Genomic DNA, 19,754 nt, shown 5'->3' on the forward strand with positions numbered 1-19,754 from the left:
GAGCATGGTCTGAGATAGTGATGCTACCTATGGACGTCTTTGATACTCTGTGAATCTGGGCCGAAGACAGGAACAGGTAATCGAGTCTTTGATAAGACGCTTGCGCGGAGGAATAGAACGTATAATCTTTCTCAACCGGATTTAGAGTACGCCAGACATCTACTACACCTACTTTCTTCAGGTGTTGTTTAAGGTTCTTTAACAGCTTGTGAGAAAGGGCCGAGCGACCGGTCGAGGAATCAAGATCCGGTTCCAGGGTGGCATTAAAGTCTCCCCCTAAAATTACTATACCCTCTTGAAAAGAGGATAATTGTGTCAGGGTTTGAGTTAACCAGGGGACTTGCCCTCTGTTTGGGGCATATAGGTTAGCAAGTGTCACTGGGTTATCCGCCACTAAGCCTTTTATGAAAATGTAGCGCCCATCTGGATCCACCACCGTCGCTAAATGTTTAAAGGATAGTTGTTTATGAATCGCAATACTCACCCCCCTACTAGCAGTAGAGAATGGACAGTGAAACCAGTGCGAGTATCTAGTAGAAGAGAGATTGGGCACCTTACCGGATTTGAAGTGTGTTTCCTGCAGATATATGATAGACGCCTTTTCTTTCTGAAGCAGAGACAGTACCTGGGCTCTCTTGCAAGGTTCATTGAGTCCCTTTACGTTGTACGATGCCACCACAACAGCCATTTCGTGCGAATTCGACTCTCAGGTGGGGAGCAGTCTACGTAGCCGTGGTCGATCTCTCTGGAGCTATGGGATTAGGACGAAAGAGGGGGGGGGGGGGTACCACGAGGACACACAAGACACAGACAACAAAGAAAGACACCAAAAACACACACAAGGATCTTCAGTATCTAGAAAAACAGGAGTAAATCCCAACGATTTTGGGATATAGTAGGGGAGGTAGGAAATCCCTTACGTATGGAATAAGATGGGCAGGATGTGTGACCTATTCTGCTGAGGACACACTATCAATAGGGATATAATCCCTTTAGGTGTTAATAGAAGGGGGGGGGGGGAGTGGGATAATACCACAAAAGTGCCTAGACATGACGAACACCTCGTCACCGCCAAGTGTCATATAATAACAGATGCACAAAACATGAACAGAATTAACGTTTGTGAAACGCGAGATCAATATACTATATTAACTGGTAACACATGAAATATAGAGCCCTGGGAGGCGAGAGAAAGATCAGAACAGGGCAGCCTTCTCTACCCATACCTAGAAGATATAGCTAAGTTACACCATATTGCAAAGACATTGGAATTTAGTTAGTGCAGAAACGCACCACCACAAACCTACCACTAGGGGGCAGCAGAACTCCACTATGTGAGAATCTCTTACCTATCGTGGCAGCGCATCTCCACACACACAGCAAGCGCTCAGGACGGCCCTGCACCTCCACTCCTGACCAAGCAGTAAGCGCAGCGATCCGGTGCAGCCAGGCAGAGACCCGATCAAAGAGTGGATCCCTGCTACAGGCGATATATACAGAAGGGGCCCCCGGTCACAGAACTCTAACAGGAGAGGCTATGTAAGTAATGCGCCCTGTTTGAGCGCTGCTGTTAATGAACATTAACTAAACCCAGTAGAGAAGGGGCAACAGGAGGGTGGTCTTCTATTTAGGGGGAACCATAACTATTAACTCTATAAGTCCCGGCAATATAACTCACAGAAAGCCCGAACGGCAGCAGGTTCATTTATATAGCAAGTCCTCCTCTGCATTCAGGTGTCTCTGGAGGGAAGGGGTCCCGGAGCTCCCCTTCTGGACCTGGCTGATCCGGCAGAGCGCTGCGGCAGTCCCATATTCTTCTTAGATGAGGGTGGGAGATCTTCCTCTGGGGGTAAGGGCAGCCAAGATGGTATAGCTAACGGCTCCATATTCAGTGCTGGCCACACTCTTCCCAGGTCGTCCGGTGAGTGAACAGTGAGCCTCTTCCCGTTAATCCAGAGGGCCAGGCCAAACGGGAAGAGCCAGGTGTACTGGATGCCTTTCTCACGCAGGACCTCTAAGAGAGGCTTCAGGATGCGTCGCTTGGCTAGAGTAGAGGGGGCGACATCTTGGTAGAACAGGATCTCTTCACCCCCATAGGTAATTGGGCAGGTTTCTCTGGCCGCTTGCAGGATCTGTGCAGTATCCACAAAAGACTATAGTAGTTATATTCTTGTACATAGGAGCAGTATTATAGCAGTTATATTCTTGTACATAGGAGCAGTATTATAGTAGTTATATTCTTGTACATAGGAGCAGTATTATAGTAGTTATATTCTTGTACATAGGAGGAGTATTATAGTAGTTATATTCTTGTACATAGGAGCAGTATTATAGCAGTTATATTCTTGTACATAGGAGCAGTATTATAGTAGTTATATTCTTGCACATAGGAGCAGTATTATAGTAGTTATATTCCTGTATATAGGAGACAGTATTATAGTAGTTATATTCCTGTACATAGGAGCAGTATTATAGTAGTTATATTCTTGTACATAGGAGCAGTATTATAGTAGTTATATTCTTGTACATAGGAGCAGTACTATAGTAGTTATATTCCTGTATATAGGAGGCAGTATTATAGTAGTTTTATTCTTGTACATAGGAGACAGTATTATAGTAGTTATATTCTTGTACATAGGAGCAGTATTATAGTAGTTATATTCTTGTACATAGGAGGCAGTATTATAGTAGTTATATTCTTGTACATAGGAGCAGTATTATAGTAGTTATATTCTTGTACATAGAGGGCAGTATTATAGTAGTTATATTCTTGTACATAGGAGCAGTATTATAGTAGTTATATTCTTGCACATAGGAGGCAGTATTATAGTAGTTATATTCCTGTACATAGGAGGCAGTATTATAGTAGTTATATTCCTGTACATAGGAGGCAGTATTATAGCAGTTATATTCCTGTACATAGGAGCAGTATTATAGTAGTTATATTCTTGTACATAGGAGCAGTATTATAGCAGGTATATTCCTGTACATAGGAGCAGTATTATAGTAGTTATATTCTTGTACATAGGAGGCAGTATTATAGTAGTTATATTCCTGTACATAGGAGGCAGTATTATAGCAGTTATATTCCTGTACATAGGAGCAGTATTATAGTAGTTATATTATTGTACATAGGAGCAGTATTATAGTAGTTATATTCTTCTACATAGGAGCAGTATTATAGTAGTTATATTCTTGTACATAGGAGGCAGTATTATAGTAGTTATATTCTTGTACATAGGAGCAGTATTATAGTAGTTATATTCTTGTACATAGCAGCAGTATTATAGTAGTTATATTCTTGTACATAGGAGGCAGTATTATAGTAGATATATTCTTGTATATAGGAGCAGTATTATAGTAGATATATTCTTGTATATAGGAGCAGTATTATAGTAGTTATATTCTTGTATATAGGAGCAGTATTATAGTAGTTATATTCTTGTACATAGGAGGCAGTATTATAGTAGTTATATTCTTGTACATAGCAGCAGTATTATAGTAGTTATATTCTTGCACATAGGAGCAGTATTATAGTAGTTATATTCTTGTACATAGGAGCAGTATTATAGTAGTTATATACTTGTACATAGGAGCAGTATTATAGCAGTTATATTCTTGTACATAGGAGGCAGTATTATAGTAGTTATATTCCTGTACATAGGAGGCAGTATTATAGCAGTTATATTCTTGTACACAGGAAGCAGTATTATAGTAGTTATATTCTTGTACATAGGAGGCAGTATTATAGTAGTTATATTCTTGTACATAGGAGGCAGTATTATAGTAGTTATATGCTTGTACATAGGAGCAGTATTATAGTAGTTATATTCTTGTACATAGGAGCAGTATTATAGTAGTTATATTCTTGTACATAGGAGGCAGTATTATAGTAGTTATAGTATTGTACATAGGAGGCAGTATTATAGTAGTTATATTCCTGTACATAGGAGCAGTATTATAGTAGTTATATTCTTGTACATAGGAGGCAGTATTATAGTAGTTATATTCTTGTACATAGGAGGCAGTATTATAGTAGTTATATTCTTGTACATAGGAGCAGTATTATAGTAGTTATATTCTTGTACATAGCAGCAGTATTATAGTAGTTATATTCTTGTACATAGGAGCAGTATTATAGTAGTTATATTCTTGTACATAGGAGGCAGTATTATAGTAGTTATATTCTTGTACATAGCAGCAGTATTATAGTAGTTATATTCTTGTACATAGGAGGCAGTATTATAGTAGTTATATCCTTGTACATAGGAGGCAGTATTATAGTAGTTATATTCTTGAATATAGGAGGCAGTATTATAGTAGTTATATTCCTGTACATAGGAGCAGTATTATAGCAGTTATATTCCTGTACATAGGAGCAGTATTATAGTAGTTATATTCTTATACATAGGAGCAGTATTATAGCAGTTATATACTTGTACATAGGAGCAGTATTATAGCAGTTATATTCTTGTACATAGGAGGCAGTATTATAGTAGTTATATTCCTGTACATAGGAGGCAGTATTATAGCAGTTATATTCTTGTACACAGGAAGCAGTATTATAGTAGTTATATTCTTGTACATAGGAGGCAGTATTATAGTAGTTATATTCCTGTACATAGGAGGCAGTATTATAGCAGTTATATTCCTGTACATAGGAGCAGTATTATAGTAGTTATATTATTGTACATAGGAGCAGTATATAGTAGTTATATTCTTCTACATAGGAGCAGTATTATAGTAGTTATATTCTTGTACATAGGAGGCAGTATTATAGTAGTTATATTCTTGTACATAGGAGCAGTATTATAGTAGTTATATTCTTGTACATAGCAGCAGTATTATAGTAGTTATATTCTTGTACATAGGAGGCAGTATTATAGTAGATATATTCTTGTATATAGGAGCAGTATTATAGTAGATATATCTTGTATATAGGAGCAGTATTATAGTAGTTATATTCTTGTATATAGGAGCAGTATTATAGTAGTTATATTCTTGTACATAGGAGGCAGTATTATAGTAGTTATATTCTTGTACATAGCAGCAGTATTATAGTAGTTATATTCTTGCACATAGGAGCAGTATTATAGTAGTTATATTCTTGTACATAGGAGCAGTATTATAGTAGTTATATACTTGTACATAGGAGCAGTATTATAGCAGTTATATTCTTGTACATAGGAGGCAGTATTATAGTAGTTATATTCCTGTACATAGGAGGCAGTATTATAGCAGTTATATTCTTGTACACAGGAAGCAGTATTATAGTAGTTATATTCTTGTACATAGGAGGCAGTATTATAGTAGTTATATTCTTGTACATAGGAGGCAGTATTATAGTAGTTATATGCTTGTACATAGGAGCAGTATTATAGTAGTTATATTCTTGTACATAGGAGCAGTATTATAGTAGTTATATTCTTGTACATAGGAGGCAGTATTATAGTAGTTATAGTATTGTACATAGGAGGCAGTATTATAGTAGTTATATTCCTGTACATAGGAGCAGTATTATAGTAGTTATATTCTTGTACATAGGAGGCAGTATTATAGTAGTTATATTCTTGTACATAGGAGGCAGTATTATAGTAGTTATATTCTTGTACATAGGAGCAGTATTATAGTAGTTATATTCTTGTACATAGCAGCAGTATTATAGTAGTTATATTCTTGTACATAGGAGCAGTATTATAGTAGTTATATTCTTGTACATAGGAGGCAGTATTATAGTAGTTATATTCTTGTACATAGCAGCAGTATTATAGTAGTATATTCTTGTACATAGGAGGCAGTATTATAGTAGTTATATCCTTGTACATAGGAGGCAGTATTATAGTAGTTATATTCTTGAATATAGGAGGCAGTATTATAGTAGTTATATTCCTGTACATAGGAGCAGTATTATAGCAGTTATATTCCTGTACATAGGAGCAGTATTATAGTAGTTATATTCTTATACATAGGAGCAGTATTATAGCAGTTATATACTTGTACATAGGAGCAGTATTATAGCAGTTATATTCTTGTACATAGGAGGCAGTATTATAGTAGTTATATTCCTGTACATAGGAGGCAGTATTATAGCAGTTATATTCTTGTACACAGGAAGCAGTATTATAGTAGTTATATTCTTGTACATAGGAGGCAGTATTATAGTAGTTATATTCTTGTACATAGGAGGCAGTATTATAGTAGTTATATGCTTGTACATAGGAGCAGTATTATAGTAGTTATATTCTTGTACATAGGAGCAGTATTATAGTAGTTATATTCTTGTACATAGGAGGCAGTATTATAGTAGTTATAGTATTGTACATAGGAGGCAGTATTATAGTAGTTATATTCCTGTACATAGGAGCAGTATTATAGTAGTTATATTCTTGTACATAGGAGGCAGTATTATAGTAGTTATATTCTTGTACATAGGAGCAGTATTATAGTAGTTATATTCCTATACATAGGAGCAGTATTATAGTAGTTATATTCTTGTACATAGGAGCAGTATTATAGTAGTTATATTCTTGTACATAGGAGCAGTATTATAGTAGTTATATTCTTATACATAGGAGCAGTATTATAGCAGTTATATACTTGTACATAGGAGGCAGTATTATAGCAGTTATATTCTTGTACATAGGAGGCAGTATTATAGTAGTTATATTCCTGTACATAGGAGGCAGTATTATAGCAGTTATATTCTTGTACACAGGAAGCAGTATTATAGTAGTTATATTCTTGTACATAGGAGGCAGTATTATAGTAGTTATATGCTTGTACATAGGAGCAGTATTATAGTAGTTATATTCTTGTACATAGGAGCAGTATTATAGTAGTCATATTCCTGTACATAGGAGCAGTATTATAGTAGTTATATTCTTGTACATAGGAGGCAGTATTATAGTAGTTATATTCCTGTACATAGGAGGCAGTATTATAGTAGTTATATTCTTGTACATAGGAGGCAGTATTATAGTAGTTATATTCTTGTACATAGTAGGCAGTATTATAGTAGTTATATACTATAGTCATATGCTATATATATATTTCCTGGTGGGCTGATGCCCACTGACCACTTGATGCCTCCTCAGGCTGCCGGGTACTTAACAATCTAATGCTGTCAACATTAATCAGCGATGGGTGCATGAGAGACTTATGTACCCATCAAGGTACCACAGATTCCCTCCTGAGTTTCACTGTTATCAGGATGGTGATACAGTTGAATCCTGCGGCAGGTACAAATAACCATGGCTTAATGTCCTGCCATTCACGCCAGTAGACCTGAAGCTCACGAGGCAGTCTACTATTGCACAGGGACGCTAGTATGTCAGACCCCAGGCTGGAAGAGGCACTGCAGATGGTATGGGTCAGCTGGGCTACATGTGGTGTTCACCCTTTAAGTTGCCAGCCATCCCTGCTCCTATTTGCATTTCTGTCTTTCAGAAAGATGCAAATGTTGTTCATAGATGTTTTGATAACAGAACAACATTTTTAGGGTACATTCACACGTCAGTATTTTCCTATATCCCGATCTTCGGTCCGTTTTTTGCGGATCCATTGTTCCTGAAAATGTTTCCGTATGTCATCCGTTTTTTGCGGAACCATGTATAAATTTCAATAATCAAATAAAGTTGTTTGAATTTCTTTGAAAAAGAAATTGAAAAAAAAAAACATTTGTTATGTGTTTCCAGGAACGGATTCCGCATAAAACGGATGACATACGGAATGACATCCGAATGTCTTCCGTTTTTTGCGGATCCATTGACTTTGTATTGTACCAGGATCCGAATTTTGCGGAAAAGAATAGGACATGTTTTATATTTAAACGGACATGCGGAACGGAACAACGGAAACGGACAGCACACATTGTGCTGTCCGATTTTTTTCCAGGACCCATTGAAAATGAATGGGTCCAGATCTGGTCCTGATCTGTTCCGCAAAAAACTGAACAGATCAGGAAAGAAAAAACGGACGTGTGAATGGACCCTAAAGGTGATGATTTGGCTTCGAATTCCCAGATCTCAGTCCATTTGAGCATCTGTGGTGTGTGCTGAAGAAGTCTTGCCCATGGAGGTTGCAGCAAACAACTTCCAGGACTCCTAGGACTGGTGGTTTTCGAGTCTCGTGGTGGCTGAGACTTTGTCCCATCTGACCTTAATAATGGCTCGATGAGATAACGACAGACAGGTTTTGGTGGAACACACATTAGGGTTAGGGGTTAATGTTGGTTTTAATGTTCTGTTTAATTATTTAGTGTTCAACTAGTAGAAAAAGTGTTCTTACTGGTGGGGGCACCACTAAGGCTGAGTTTGAACCCGTTATTTGGTCAGTTATTTCCACAAGTTATTGTGAGCCAAAACCAGTAGTGAAGCCTCCACAGAGATCAGGTAAAGGGAAAGATCTCTTATGTGCTTTTGACCCGCACTGGTTTTGGCTCACAATCACTGATGGAAATAACTGAAGTGTGAACTTGGCCTAAGATGTGAAACCTATTAATAATCTTGTCAATTTTCCCCAAAATGTTTTAAATTCTAGGTCAGAATGATAAAAGGCTGTTAGTGACCACAAAATATGGACAACTACGGGGCGTTACGGTGCCAGTAAAGGAAACATCTAGAGTCATAGATGCATTTTTTGGAGTCCCTTTTGCAAGACCTCCAGTTGGACCACTGAGATTTGCCAACCCGGAACCTCCTGAGCCCTGGAGCTCTGTTAGAGACGCCTCCGAGTTTCCCCCCATGTGAGTCCCTGTATTGGCGGGGCAGCTATGATCTTCTTGAACAACCCTCACAAATGGAGATACGTTTTATTGATTCTGTATATTTTAGGTGTTTACAAATCAAAGACATCATGGATGACATAGCAAAATACTACGAATCCTCCTTTAAGATGCCCCGCACCTCGGAGGACTGCCTGTACCTGAATGTGTTTACTCCAGCCGACAGAGACAAGCAATCCAAATTACCTGTAAGTGCCCGAAAATCAGAGGGTATTGTAATCCGTTCATCTTCATCTCCAGCTCTCCAGCTATTGTAGCACTCTAACCCAGTGGCATGCCTACCATATAGGGCAGGCAGACTACGCAGCTGCTATGGGGCCCGTGAGGAAGAGGGGCCCACAGTGGAGGAGAGGCCCCGCCCCCTAATTGCTCCTGTCTATGTTTCGAAAGCTAAAGGACCTTTGATGATGTCATCACAGGTCCTGTAAGGGAACTACACAGTGTAAAGTGTAGTTCCCACGTTATACTATATTATACCTCGTACCTCACATATTACACTACTGTATATACTATATACCTGTACACCCTGAATATATTATACCTCGTACCTCACATATCAGTGCACTGCTGTATATACTATATATCTGTACACACTGCATCTATCATACCTCTTTTGTGGGCCAGGGCTGTTTTGTAATCCAAATCCGGCCCTGAAGGCATAAATTATAAAACGCAGCAGCAAGTATAGTTCATGGAACAAAGAGAGAGGCCTGGAGTGGGCAGTGGGAGGGGCTATAAACGGGGAATGGGGGCCCAATTTCGATTCTTGCTATGGGGCACAGTGATTTCTATGTACGCCCCTGCTCTAACCCCTAGAATACTGTTATAGCTGCAGGTGTTCAGGGCATGTTGGGAGTTGTAGTTTTGCAGAGAGTTTCTTGTGTATGCTATTTTAAGAGGGGAGGGTGGGGGTAAGAGGGGATGGTGGTGGGTTAAGGGGGGGTAAGAGGGGAGGGTGGGGGTAAGAGGGGGGAGTAAGAGGGGAGGGTGGTGGGTTAGGGTTATCAGATCAGCGGGGTCCGACTCCTGGGCCCCCAACGATCAGCTGTTTGAAGTGAAAGCAGGGCTCATACGAGTGCTGCCTTCACTTCACTGTTTATGTGCTCGCCATCAACATCACAGCCACGAGCAGTGGGACGGCTCCGGCATCAAGTGAATAGGAAGGAGCCCTCCCATAGAAGTGACCGAGGAGGGCTGAGATGTAATTACACTGCTCACCACTGCAATGTCCTAAGAAGAGGCCATCAAAGCGGACAACCACTTTAACTGCACACCTTTGTATACTTACTGCATGGACTGGCCACGCTTGATCCCAGTCAAGCAGTAACCTAACTTTCCACTTTGGAAAATCCAACTTCCATTGACGTCACATCCTTTACCAGGTTTGGTCAGATTGAAACTTAAGACTTCAGCTCTACAAGGCTACAGTGCCAACCACTGAGCCACCATGCTGGCATTTGGCAGATGAGGTGAATTGAGGAGTTTGAGGGAGAGGAACAGTTCTGATTTCGTCTTTCCGTAGCCCAGGCCAGAAACCTAGTAAAGGACATGGTGTCAGTGGAAGCTGGATTTTAAGAAGATCAGAGTAACGTGATTGGATTCCTGAGGGGGCAATACGCATATTACCAGCCTTCTCCTATTCATGTTCTGTGTAATTAAAGGGGTTTTCTGGAAAGGTCATCAGTATCTGATCGGTGGGGGTCCGACACCTGGGGCCCCCACTGGTCAGCTGTTTGATAAGACACCTGCACTCGCAGTAGCACCTTGGTCTTTCGGCAGCTCATCACGCACAGCGCAGTACATTGTATGGTGGCCGTGGTTGGTACTGCAGTCCAGGTCCATTGACTTCATTGGGGCTAAGCTGCTCCTAGGCCACGTGACTGATGATTGTAACATCATGTGGGTCTAGGTAAAGCTTGAGAAAGTGCAGCGCGCCGCCCCCAGGGACGATCGTGTCCCAGGTTTACAGGAATGCAGAGTGGTGTGGTGCAGCCCTCTCTATGTGTGATGGTGCTCCTACCTGGATACCATCGCTCCCCAGGGCTTGGCTCCAGAGTAATAAACAGGATGAGTAATGATAGAGGTAGAAAATAAGTTGAGTCCAGACTCTTATAAAGTTTAACAGTTTTACTTGCATCCAGACAATATTCAGGCGTTATCTTGGTTCCAGCAGGCTTTGGTATAAACTGGCAGGCAAACTTAAGTACTCTGCTTTCTCTCTCTGCCGTGCTAAACTCGGCTTGGGTCTGGTTACTGGACTTTCGGTCGGTTCTGGTATCCATGGAATTGGGGTGCCTTTGGCTGTTCCCCTCCTGACACTCAGTAAGTAAATTAGCAAGGAGTCAGGGTGTTCTATTGGATACTTCCCTTTAGAGAAACTCCTGCCACAGCCGGGTACATTTTTCCCCTTGCTGCTACATCTTCCACACGTTTGCCTCCATTGCAAGCTTAGCATACACTGCCCTGTATGCTAAGCTTGTCTACCAGTTAGGAGCGTCTGGCTCTGACGGTGCCCAGGCTTAGACTGCAACTGCAACCTCTCCCTTCAGGTAGGAAGCAGGAGTGGCCCACTTCTGCCCAAATGGGGGAGAATGGAATGGTGAGTTCCATTCTGTCTAGAGATCTCTCTCTCTGCCATATACACTGCCGGTGGTTGGTGAACCAGGCATATTGCATGTACAAAACAGTTTCATAACAACATTATCAATGCACAATGTGAAGGAGACATTTTATTATGCTAACCATTAGAGACAGTAGCAGGATGTAGGAATGGTAATGGCACGCTCAGGTATTACAAAAGTTGCAGCGCTACTGTGTGCTCCGTTGCCTTCTCAAACAGTTGATTGGAGGGGGCCAAGGTCTCGGACCCCTACGGATCAAATAGTGATGAGTAGTGCTGAGTGAAGCAAAACATATGAAGTGGAATTAGGTCCAACGTTTAGGAAAACGTTCTAAACTAACCGGAATTTCCTTGCACTTCATGGCAACAAATCAGATTAAAATGGTGGCTGCACATGTTAGAAAGTGGAAGTAAGTGTAGAGGAGACGAGCCCAGGAACGCTATATCGCCCATAATGCGGTGCAGCCAGTCAATCCACAGGTAGCCATCCCCTGTGATGTCACAGCCCTATAAAACCCTCATCCCACACGTTCTCAGTCATTGTCCTGTGAGCTGAGCATAGAGAGAGAGGTGACAGGACGCTCATGCACTATGGACAGTGTTACTTCAAACATTTTTCAATAAAAATATTGGAAAAGGAGAGTGCAGGGAGACTTCAGGGAGAGTGCAGGGAGACTTCAGGGAGAGTGTTTCGCCATGTGCATCACTGTCAAGGCCACCAACATTCATAGTTAATCCGGCAGGGGCAAAAATTAGCAGCAGAAGAAGGTAGGGGGGTGGTAGCAGCCGCAGGAACAGGCCAGAACTGCACACTGTCATCCAGCGGTCGTGTTTTGACCAGCAACCAAGTTGTACTGGAATGGTTGACTCACTGTTCACAATCATCTCAAGTGACAACAGATGCACACAGCCAACAATCAGTGGGTTCCTCTGACAACACGCTTAGTTGGCGTGGCCCAGGGACTGCTCCTTCTGCTAGCCAAGTAATGATAGCCGCTGGCTCTGCTCTGCTTTTCAGCAAGGATGAGCTTTTTAAGGACAGTCAGCAGCTATAGACCAGCACAGACTTGGAGGAAAGGTCCACTGTGAGCATCCATTAGAGGTGCAACTACTGATGATGACAGTTGGGTGGGAGGACATGTTGCGAGAGGTCAGGAACATCTGCAAGAGACAGGCGGGGGCGACACAGTTGGCGAGCAAACATATGTAGATGATGATGTAGCAGATAGTACGTGGGAGCCGGGTGAAGAGGGGATATCATCATCAGGGGCGAGGGTGGCAGCGTGCTGGTGAGACAGCAGGGATAGCAGCCTTCCCATGAGACAGTAGAGTCGAAGCAGTGGGAGATCTGGAGCCAAACGCAGGAGTGGTACACCACCTGCAAGTCGGGAGATTACCTGTGAGAAAGGCTCATAAAAGCAGCTCATAAAAGCAGCAGCAGGCATCACGCAGTGGTGGAGGGAAAATACCGTAATCGGCAGTGTGGGCATCACCAAGTCACTGGGGGATGTTAGAGTGGCGATATGCAGGATATGTTGGCAGAAGGTGACGTGCGATCAGGGTGGCAATGTTGGCACAACGGCCCTGCGCCAACACAAGGAGCATCACCATAAATTGGCGTGGGAAAACCATGCCACTCATTTAGTGTTACAGTCTGATGCAGCAACCACTGCATCTCCCACTGGCCTGCACCCCCTTAACAGCGATCGATCACCGAGGCAAAAAGACAACAGTAAGCGTGCACTCATCCAACGGTGCAGAAGCTGAACATGCTCCTGGAAAGGTGGCTGGTACTACAGTCCCTCCCTTTCCATGTAGTTGACTCTGTACATTTCAGAGAACTAATAGCTTGTGCCCACCCAAGCGGAGTGTCCCAAGACAACATTACTTTTACATGCACACATACGTTGAGCAGAAGGTGGGCCAGTCCTTAGGCCTCTAGGTGTCTAGTGAGCCTTACATCAGAGCTGACCTATGGAGTTGTAAATATGATGAAGGACAATATATGTCTTTCACAGCCCTCTGTATAAATGTGGTTCCGGGCCAGGCACAACAGCAACTTGGCCAGGTGATGGCAATAACACCTCCGCGTTGTAAATGTGGCAGTTCTGCCTCCTCATCCTTCACTTTGTGCTCAGACACCTCTCTAGGCACAGTGCACAGTGGTCCTCCATCATATCACCTATGCAAAGCTAGGCATTATCATGTGGTTCTGCACCTCGTCAGCTTGGCCAAAGGGAGTCACACCGTGGAGGAACTGCTCCACGTCACAAATAAAGAAATCGAACACTTGCTGTCTCCTCGCCAACTGGAGATGGAAACCATGGTCACCGATAACGGGAAGAACATTCTGTTTGCGTTGCGTCAGGGAGGGCTGACCCATGCACCCAGCATGGTGCACGTCTTCAATCTTGTCATCCGGTTCTGCATGTCTTCCACTGAACTGCAAGGGCTGTTAAAAATACCCAGGCAACTGTGTATGCACTTCAGCCACTCTTATCATGGCGCCCTCCTATAGCTGCAAAGCAAAATGCTCTTCCCCAAATCGACAAAATCGATCTTCACTATAGGTCAAAAATTGAGGCTTTTTTTTTTTTTTTAGACCTTTTTAAAGGGGATGCAAAAATGGACTACTATAGAGACATGCTGTGTGGTCGGTTGGTCACTACCTACAGCCACCATCTGTCATCCTCAGGAAGGTCTGACCGTGGGGACCCTCTGCCCTCACGCTCCACTGTCGGGGGGGGGACGGGGGACCCTCTGCCCTCACTTCTCCCCATGTGCTGATGTCACCCGCCTGCTACCTCTACTGCCGCTCCTACAATGGGGCTTCTTGGCCTACTGATATGTATATGTTACATTATTACAGCCACTGGGCCTCGCTATCGCACTGCTGGTGTCGGGTTCTGCCACTACTGTGACCTGCCACCATCTTGTGCTGTATGCCACTGCTGCTGCCCCCCACTCTGTCATGGGGCCACTATTATCACTGTTGCTGCTGCCACCCTTCCCATTCTGTCATGGGGCAACTATTGTCAGTGTTATTGCCACTGCTGCTGCCATCCTCCCAACTCTGCCATAGGACCATTGCTGTCACTGTTATTGCCACTGCTGCTGCCATCCTCCCCACTCTGTCATTGGGCCACTCAGGGGTGCTGGCTGGCTTGGCCTCAGGGGTGCTGGTAAGGCTTGGCCTCAGGGGTGCTGGCAGGCTTGGCCTCAGGGGTGCTGGCAGGCTTGGCCTCAGGGGTGCTGGCAGGCTTGGCCTCAGGGGTGCTGGCAGGCTTGGCCTCAGGGGTGCTGGCAGGCTTGGCCTCAGGGGTTCTGGCAGGCTTGGCCTCAGGGGTTCTGGCTGGCTTGGCCTCAGGGGTTCTGGCTGGCTTGGCCTCAGGGGTTCTGGCTGGCTTGGCCTCAGGGGTGCTCGCAGGCTTGGCCTCAGGGGTGCTCGCAGGCTTGGCCTCAGGGGTGCTCACAGGCTTGGCCTCAGGGGTGCTCACAGGCTTGGCCTCAGGGGTGCTCACAGGCTTGGCCTCAGGGGTGCTCACAGGCTTGGCCTCAGGGGTGCTGGCTGGCTTGGCCTCAGGGGTGCTGGCTGGCTTGGCCTCAGGGGTGCTCACAGGCTTGGCCTCAGGGGTGCTGGCTCGCTTGGCCGGGCAGAAGGAGTGTGGGAGACTGTGAGGCCTTTTTTCTCCAAGCTGCTCCGGAAAAAAATATATTTTTCATTACACCTCAGGTCAGACCACCAATCAGACCCCCAATGTAAATCAGACCTCAGCTAACAGCCCCAATAAGATCCCCAATGTTAATAAGACCCGAATAAGACCTCCGATAACACCTCAGCTCAGACCCCAATATGAATGGCCCCCAATCAGACCTCAGATAAGAGCCCCATGCCTCATAGCAGCCCCCAGTAGCCTCTCCATCAGCCCCCAGTAGCCTCTCCATCAGCCCCCAGTAGCCTCTCCATCAGCCCCCAGTAGCCTCTCCATCAGCCCCCAGTAGCCTCTCCATCAGCCCCCAGTAGCCTCTCCATCAGCCCCCAGTAGCCTCTCCATCAGCCCCCAGTAGCCTCTCCATCAGCTCCCAGTGCCTCTCGCCAGCGGCCTCCCATTGCCTCTGCAGCCAGCCAGTAGCGCTGGGGCAACGCGTGAGGTGCACGGTGGACCGATGAGGGGTCAAATAATAACACACAGTTCATCAGTTTACTCACGGTTAGCAGAAAGCCTCTCTGGGCCGGCAGCGCAGTGATGAGGTGGACGGCACGAAATCCTCCGGGGCACGCTCTGTGGTAGGGAAGCATCAGCCAAGATGGTGGCTGAGGTGCCCTTGATGTGGTGGTACAACCAGTAGTGGTAATAATGAGGTAGACAGTGGTAGGACACAGCTCACAGCTTCTACTGATCTACAGTCTCTTGTTGGTATTGAGTTAATCTGCAGATCCACTGTTTATAGGCTTTCTTGGCTGGATTTAAGCTTAGCCGGAAATTTCTGTATCAGTGTAATTTGGTGAGGTTGCCGGAGGTCATGGTATCCTTCACCTGAATATCCAAAGGTCCTGGGTGCTGGATTGATGGCTTTTATCCTTTGGTTGTTTGAGTCTTTTCTCTTGTCCCTTTCTGGGCTAGACCTTACCTGAGCAGAAGTGCTAGCTCTGCACTCTCTCTCCAACTCGGCAGAGTAACTGGAGACCAATGGATCTCCCTGTCTGATCTCCACACACTGACTCTCTCCCCCCTTTCCGGACCCAGGTATATATAGAACCCAAGTTTTATCCCCATCTAGTGGTGGGATGTATCAATTACACCAGACCAGCCTATGAACAGCGATACCACAGGTATTGCAGTAGAAAATAACAGACAATATAAAAATGCAGTTTTAAAGCTATTTTGCAGTTCCCAAGTGTTCCTGAGTGGGACGCTGCACCGCTCCATCAGCCCCCAGTCAGTGCATCTCCATCAGCTCCCAGTACCCTCTCCATCAGCCTCCAGTGCCTCTCACCAGCTCCCAGTACCCTCTCCATTAGCCCCCAGTGCGCCTTCCCCGGTATTAAATTCATTAGCCCCCAGTGCGCCTCCATCCCGGTATTAAAATCATTGGTGGGCAGTGCGCCTCCCTCCCGGTATTAAAATCATTGGTGGGCAGTGCACCCGCACCCACCCCTCCCCAGTATTAAAGTCATTGGTGGGCAGTGGGCCACTACTGTCACTGTTTCTGCCTCTGCTGCTTCCCCTTCCCCCCACTCTGTCATGGATCCACTGCTGTCACTGTTACTGCCACTACCATCCTCCTCACTCTGTCATGGGGCCACTATTGTCACTATTACTACCACTGCCACCCTCCTCACTCTGTCATGGGGCCACTATTGTCACTGTTACTGCCACCCTCCTCACTCTGTCATGGGGCCACTATTGTCACTGTCACTGCTGCTGCCACCCTCCTCACTCTGTCATGGGGCCACTAATGTCACTGCTATTGCCAATGCCACCCTCCTCACTCTGTCATGGGGCCACTATTGTCACTGTTACTGCCACCCTCCTCACTCTGTCATGGGGCCACTATTGTCACTGTCAGTGCTGCTGCCACCCTCCTCACTCTGTCATGGGGCCACTATTGTCACTGTTACTGCCACTGCCACCCTCCTCACTCTGTCATGGGGCCACTGCTGTCACTGTTACTGCCACTGCTGCTGCCACCCTCCTCACTCTGTCATGGGGCCACTATTGTCACTGTCAGTGCTGCTGCCACCCTCCTCACTCTGTCATGGGGCCACTATTGTCACTGTTACTGCCACTGCCACCCTCCTCACTCTGTCATGGGGCCACTGCTGTCACTGTTACTGCCACTGCTGCTGCCACCCTCCTCACTCTGTCATGGGGCCACTATTGTCACTGTTACTGCCACCCTCCTCACTCTGTCATGGGGCCACTATTGTCACTGTTACTGCCACCCTCCTCACTCTGTCATGGGGCCACTATTGTCACTGTCACTGCTGCTGCCACCCTCCCCACTCTGTCATGGGGCCACTGCTGTCACTGTTACTGCCACTGCTGCTGCCACCCTCCTCACTCTGTCATGGGGCCACTATTGTCAGTGTCACTGCTGCTGCCACCCTCCTCACTCTGTCATGGGGTCACTATTGTCACTGTCACTGCTGCTGCCACCCTCCTCACTCTGTCATGGGGCCACTATTGTCAGTGTCACTGCTGCAGCCACCCTCCTGACTCTGTCATGGGGCCACTATTGTCAGTGTCACTGCTGCTGCCACCCTCCCCACTCTGTCATGGGGCCACTATTGTCACTGTTACTGCTGCTGCCACCCTCCTCACTCTGTCATGGGCCACTATTGTCACTGTCACTGCTGCTGCCGCCACCCTCCTCACTCTGTCATGGGGCCACTACTTGAATATTTGCGCACTGTTCAGTTATGCACACGGCGATACATTGTAGCAGAGTCTGTAGTTCAGCAGTCTCCTACACTCTCCCTGCAGTTTAACTTCCAAGCCTCCACACTGAGTTTGGGCCACCAAGTGGGAAGAATATGATTAGGCAAAGTGGCCCTGGGTATACCTCATTTATCCCGATTCATTACAAAATAATTCAGAACAAGTCGGATTTCTTGTCAAACTTCAGCGAAGCTACCAAATCAAATTTTCTAGTGATGAGCTATCCAGAGGATGGCTTGAAAATGGCTGCATTGAGCAGCTGAAACGTTGCTGACATTGGGTGAATAAAACTTTAACTTTTTGGGAGTGCTGCCTTCTCCTTGTTCGTCTATAGTTCTAGCTGGAGATTAAAGGCTATGTACACCTTTTGGAGGCATTTTTTTTATTATTGCATTGTATTCATTTTGAGCTAAAAATCATGTTTTAAATTGGTCTTTGTTACACATATGGACCCTTTTTCCTGTACAGAGCTTAAATGCTCTACTAGCAGCCTGTGGAATTTCTCTCTTTTCCGTCAGTTGAGGCGCTGATGGGTTCCTTATCTCTGCTTTCTGACATTATAAACACTCATTATAGCTCAGTTATTATCTTACTGATAAGAGTGTGGCTTAAATAAGTGTTTATGACTAGGGATGAGCGAACTTGTATTTCAAGTTCAGTGTACAAGGTTCGGGTTATCTAAAAATTCTGTTATGGATTTGCAAAATGCCATCCCCTGGGGCTGATTGTGTCCCAGGTCTAAAGGAATGTGTAGCAAGAGCACATGTTCCCAAATCACAGGAAATACTGTCTCCTTCCTCTCCCAAGTCTGTGGAGAGAAAAAGTTTAAGGTCATATGCAAATTATACAATACAATACGTAGGCTTTCTACGCTGACCCAAGGCAAAGTAGGACCATTAGTACTTTTGAGTCTTCAGAGGCAGTCCATATGAGCAAAAAAGCTAAGCATCGCTAACTATCTACCTAACTGTAAAAAGTCCAAATTCCATTCAAAATGCATAAGATATCTCATCGTGGTACCCGTTAAGAGTCCATACAATGGTCAGAAATACTTGAACGTTGCAAAAACTTCAAAACTTTGGTGCAAAAATATAGTGCAAACATATGGAAGGTTCCCGACCTGTGGGTGGTCAATGGTATGGGCTTGCAAAAACACACAGGCGGGGCTCCCACTATAGGTCTCATGAGGTAGTACAGCGTCATAAATCACAGCAATTGTTGGTGAGTACCCTTTAGGCAGGTAGGTTTCCAACTTAACCTGAGAAAGGGGGAAAAAAGGGAATTTGGCGCTGACATCCACAACTTGGAGACATTTTTGTTAGCTGCTGGGTGGAGTCCTAGCAAACCATGACCCTCTGGGTGAGGACCAACACGGGGCAACAGAAACAAACTAATGGACCAACAAGTCCTCACCTTTTAGACTGAGTCCATGTCGTGGCTCCAGTAGTCCGTGATTCCTTTTGATGACAGAATGAGGAGCTCCTTAGAGGAGGAACGTGAACTCCTCCTCGCTGCTAGAGCTGCTGAAGTACATCAGGGGTCTGTCCTGCCCCTTGCTATATTCCACCTGGTCCCCCCTGCATACAGATTATGTTGGGCCTGAGGGAGATAAGGCTGCTTTACTGACCTGCGGCCTACGAAGAGGCTTTGTTTCGGCGTCTGCCAGGGAATGGCTCCCCCGCTCAATGGAGAACCAGACGACTGTTCCCAATCGGCACTCCAGTTTCAGGTCTCCTGGTCGCATGTGGTCCAGGACCTGGATGACCCATTCCTCGATGGCCTTTTTATATACCCAGGTCATCTGTGCATAAGCCACTACCATCACGGGGACTTTGGGGGTTCAATGGAGGGTACTGCAACTCTGGGCGGCGGAGTGGATGCTCCGGCTGCCTCCTCCGCACTAGCCGAC

At 45.0% G+C, this 19,754-nt stretch overlaps 1 protein-coding gene across 1 annotated transcript in view; it reads left to right on the forward strand.

Annotated features, from left to right (window-relative positions):
* LOC122922357 (fatty acyl-CoA hydrolase precursor, medium chain-like) overlaps nt 1-19,754 on the forward strand; it is a 76,334-nt gene that overhangs the window by 13,962 nt on the left and 42,618 nt on the right. The window contains exons 2-3 of the mRNA XM_044272943.1: nt 8,539-8,743; nt 8,832-8,970. Coding sequence (XP_044128878.1) covers nt 8,539-8,743; nt 8,832-8,970 — 344 coding nt within the window. The remainder of the gene's footprint in view (nt 1-8,538; nt 8,744-8,831; nt 8,971-19,754) is intronic.

This window comes from Bufo gargarizans, unplaced genomic scaffold, assembly GCF_014858855.1.
Source record: "Bufo gargarizans isolate SCDJY-AF-19 unplaced genomic scaffold, ASM1485885v1 fragScaff_scaffold_281_pilon, whole genome shotgun sequence".
Classification (NCBI taxonomy): Eukaryota; Metazoa; Chordata; class Amphibia; order Anura; family Bufonidae; genus Bufo; species Bufo gargarizans.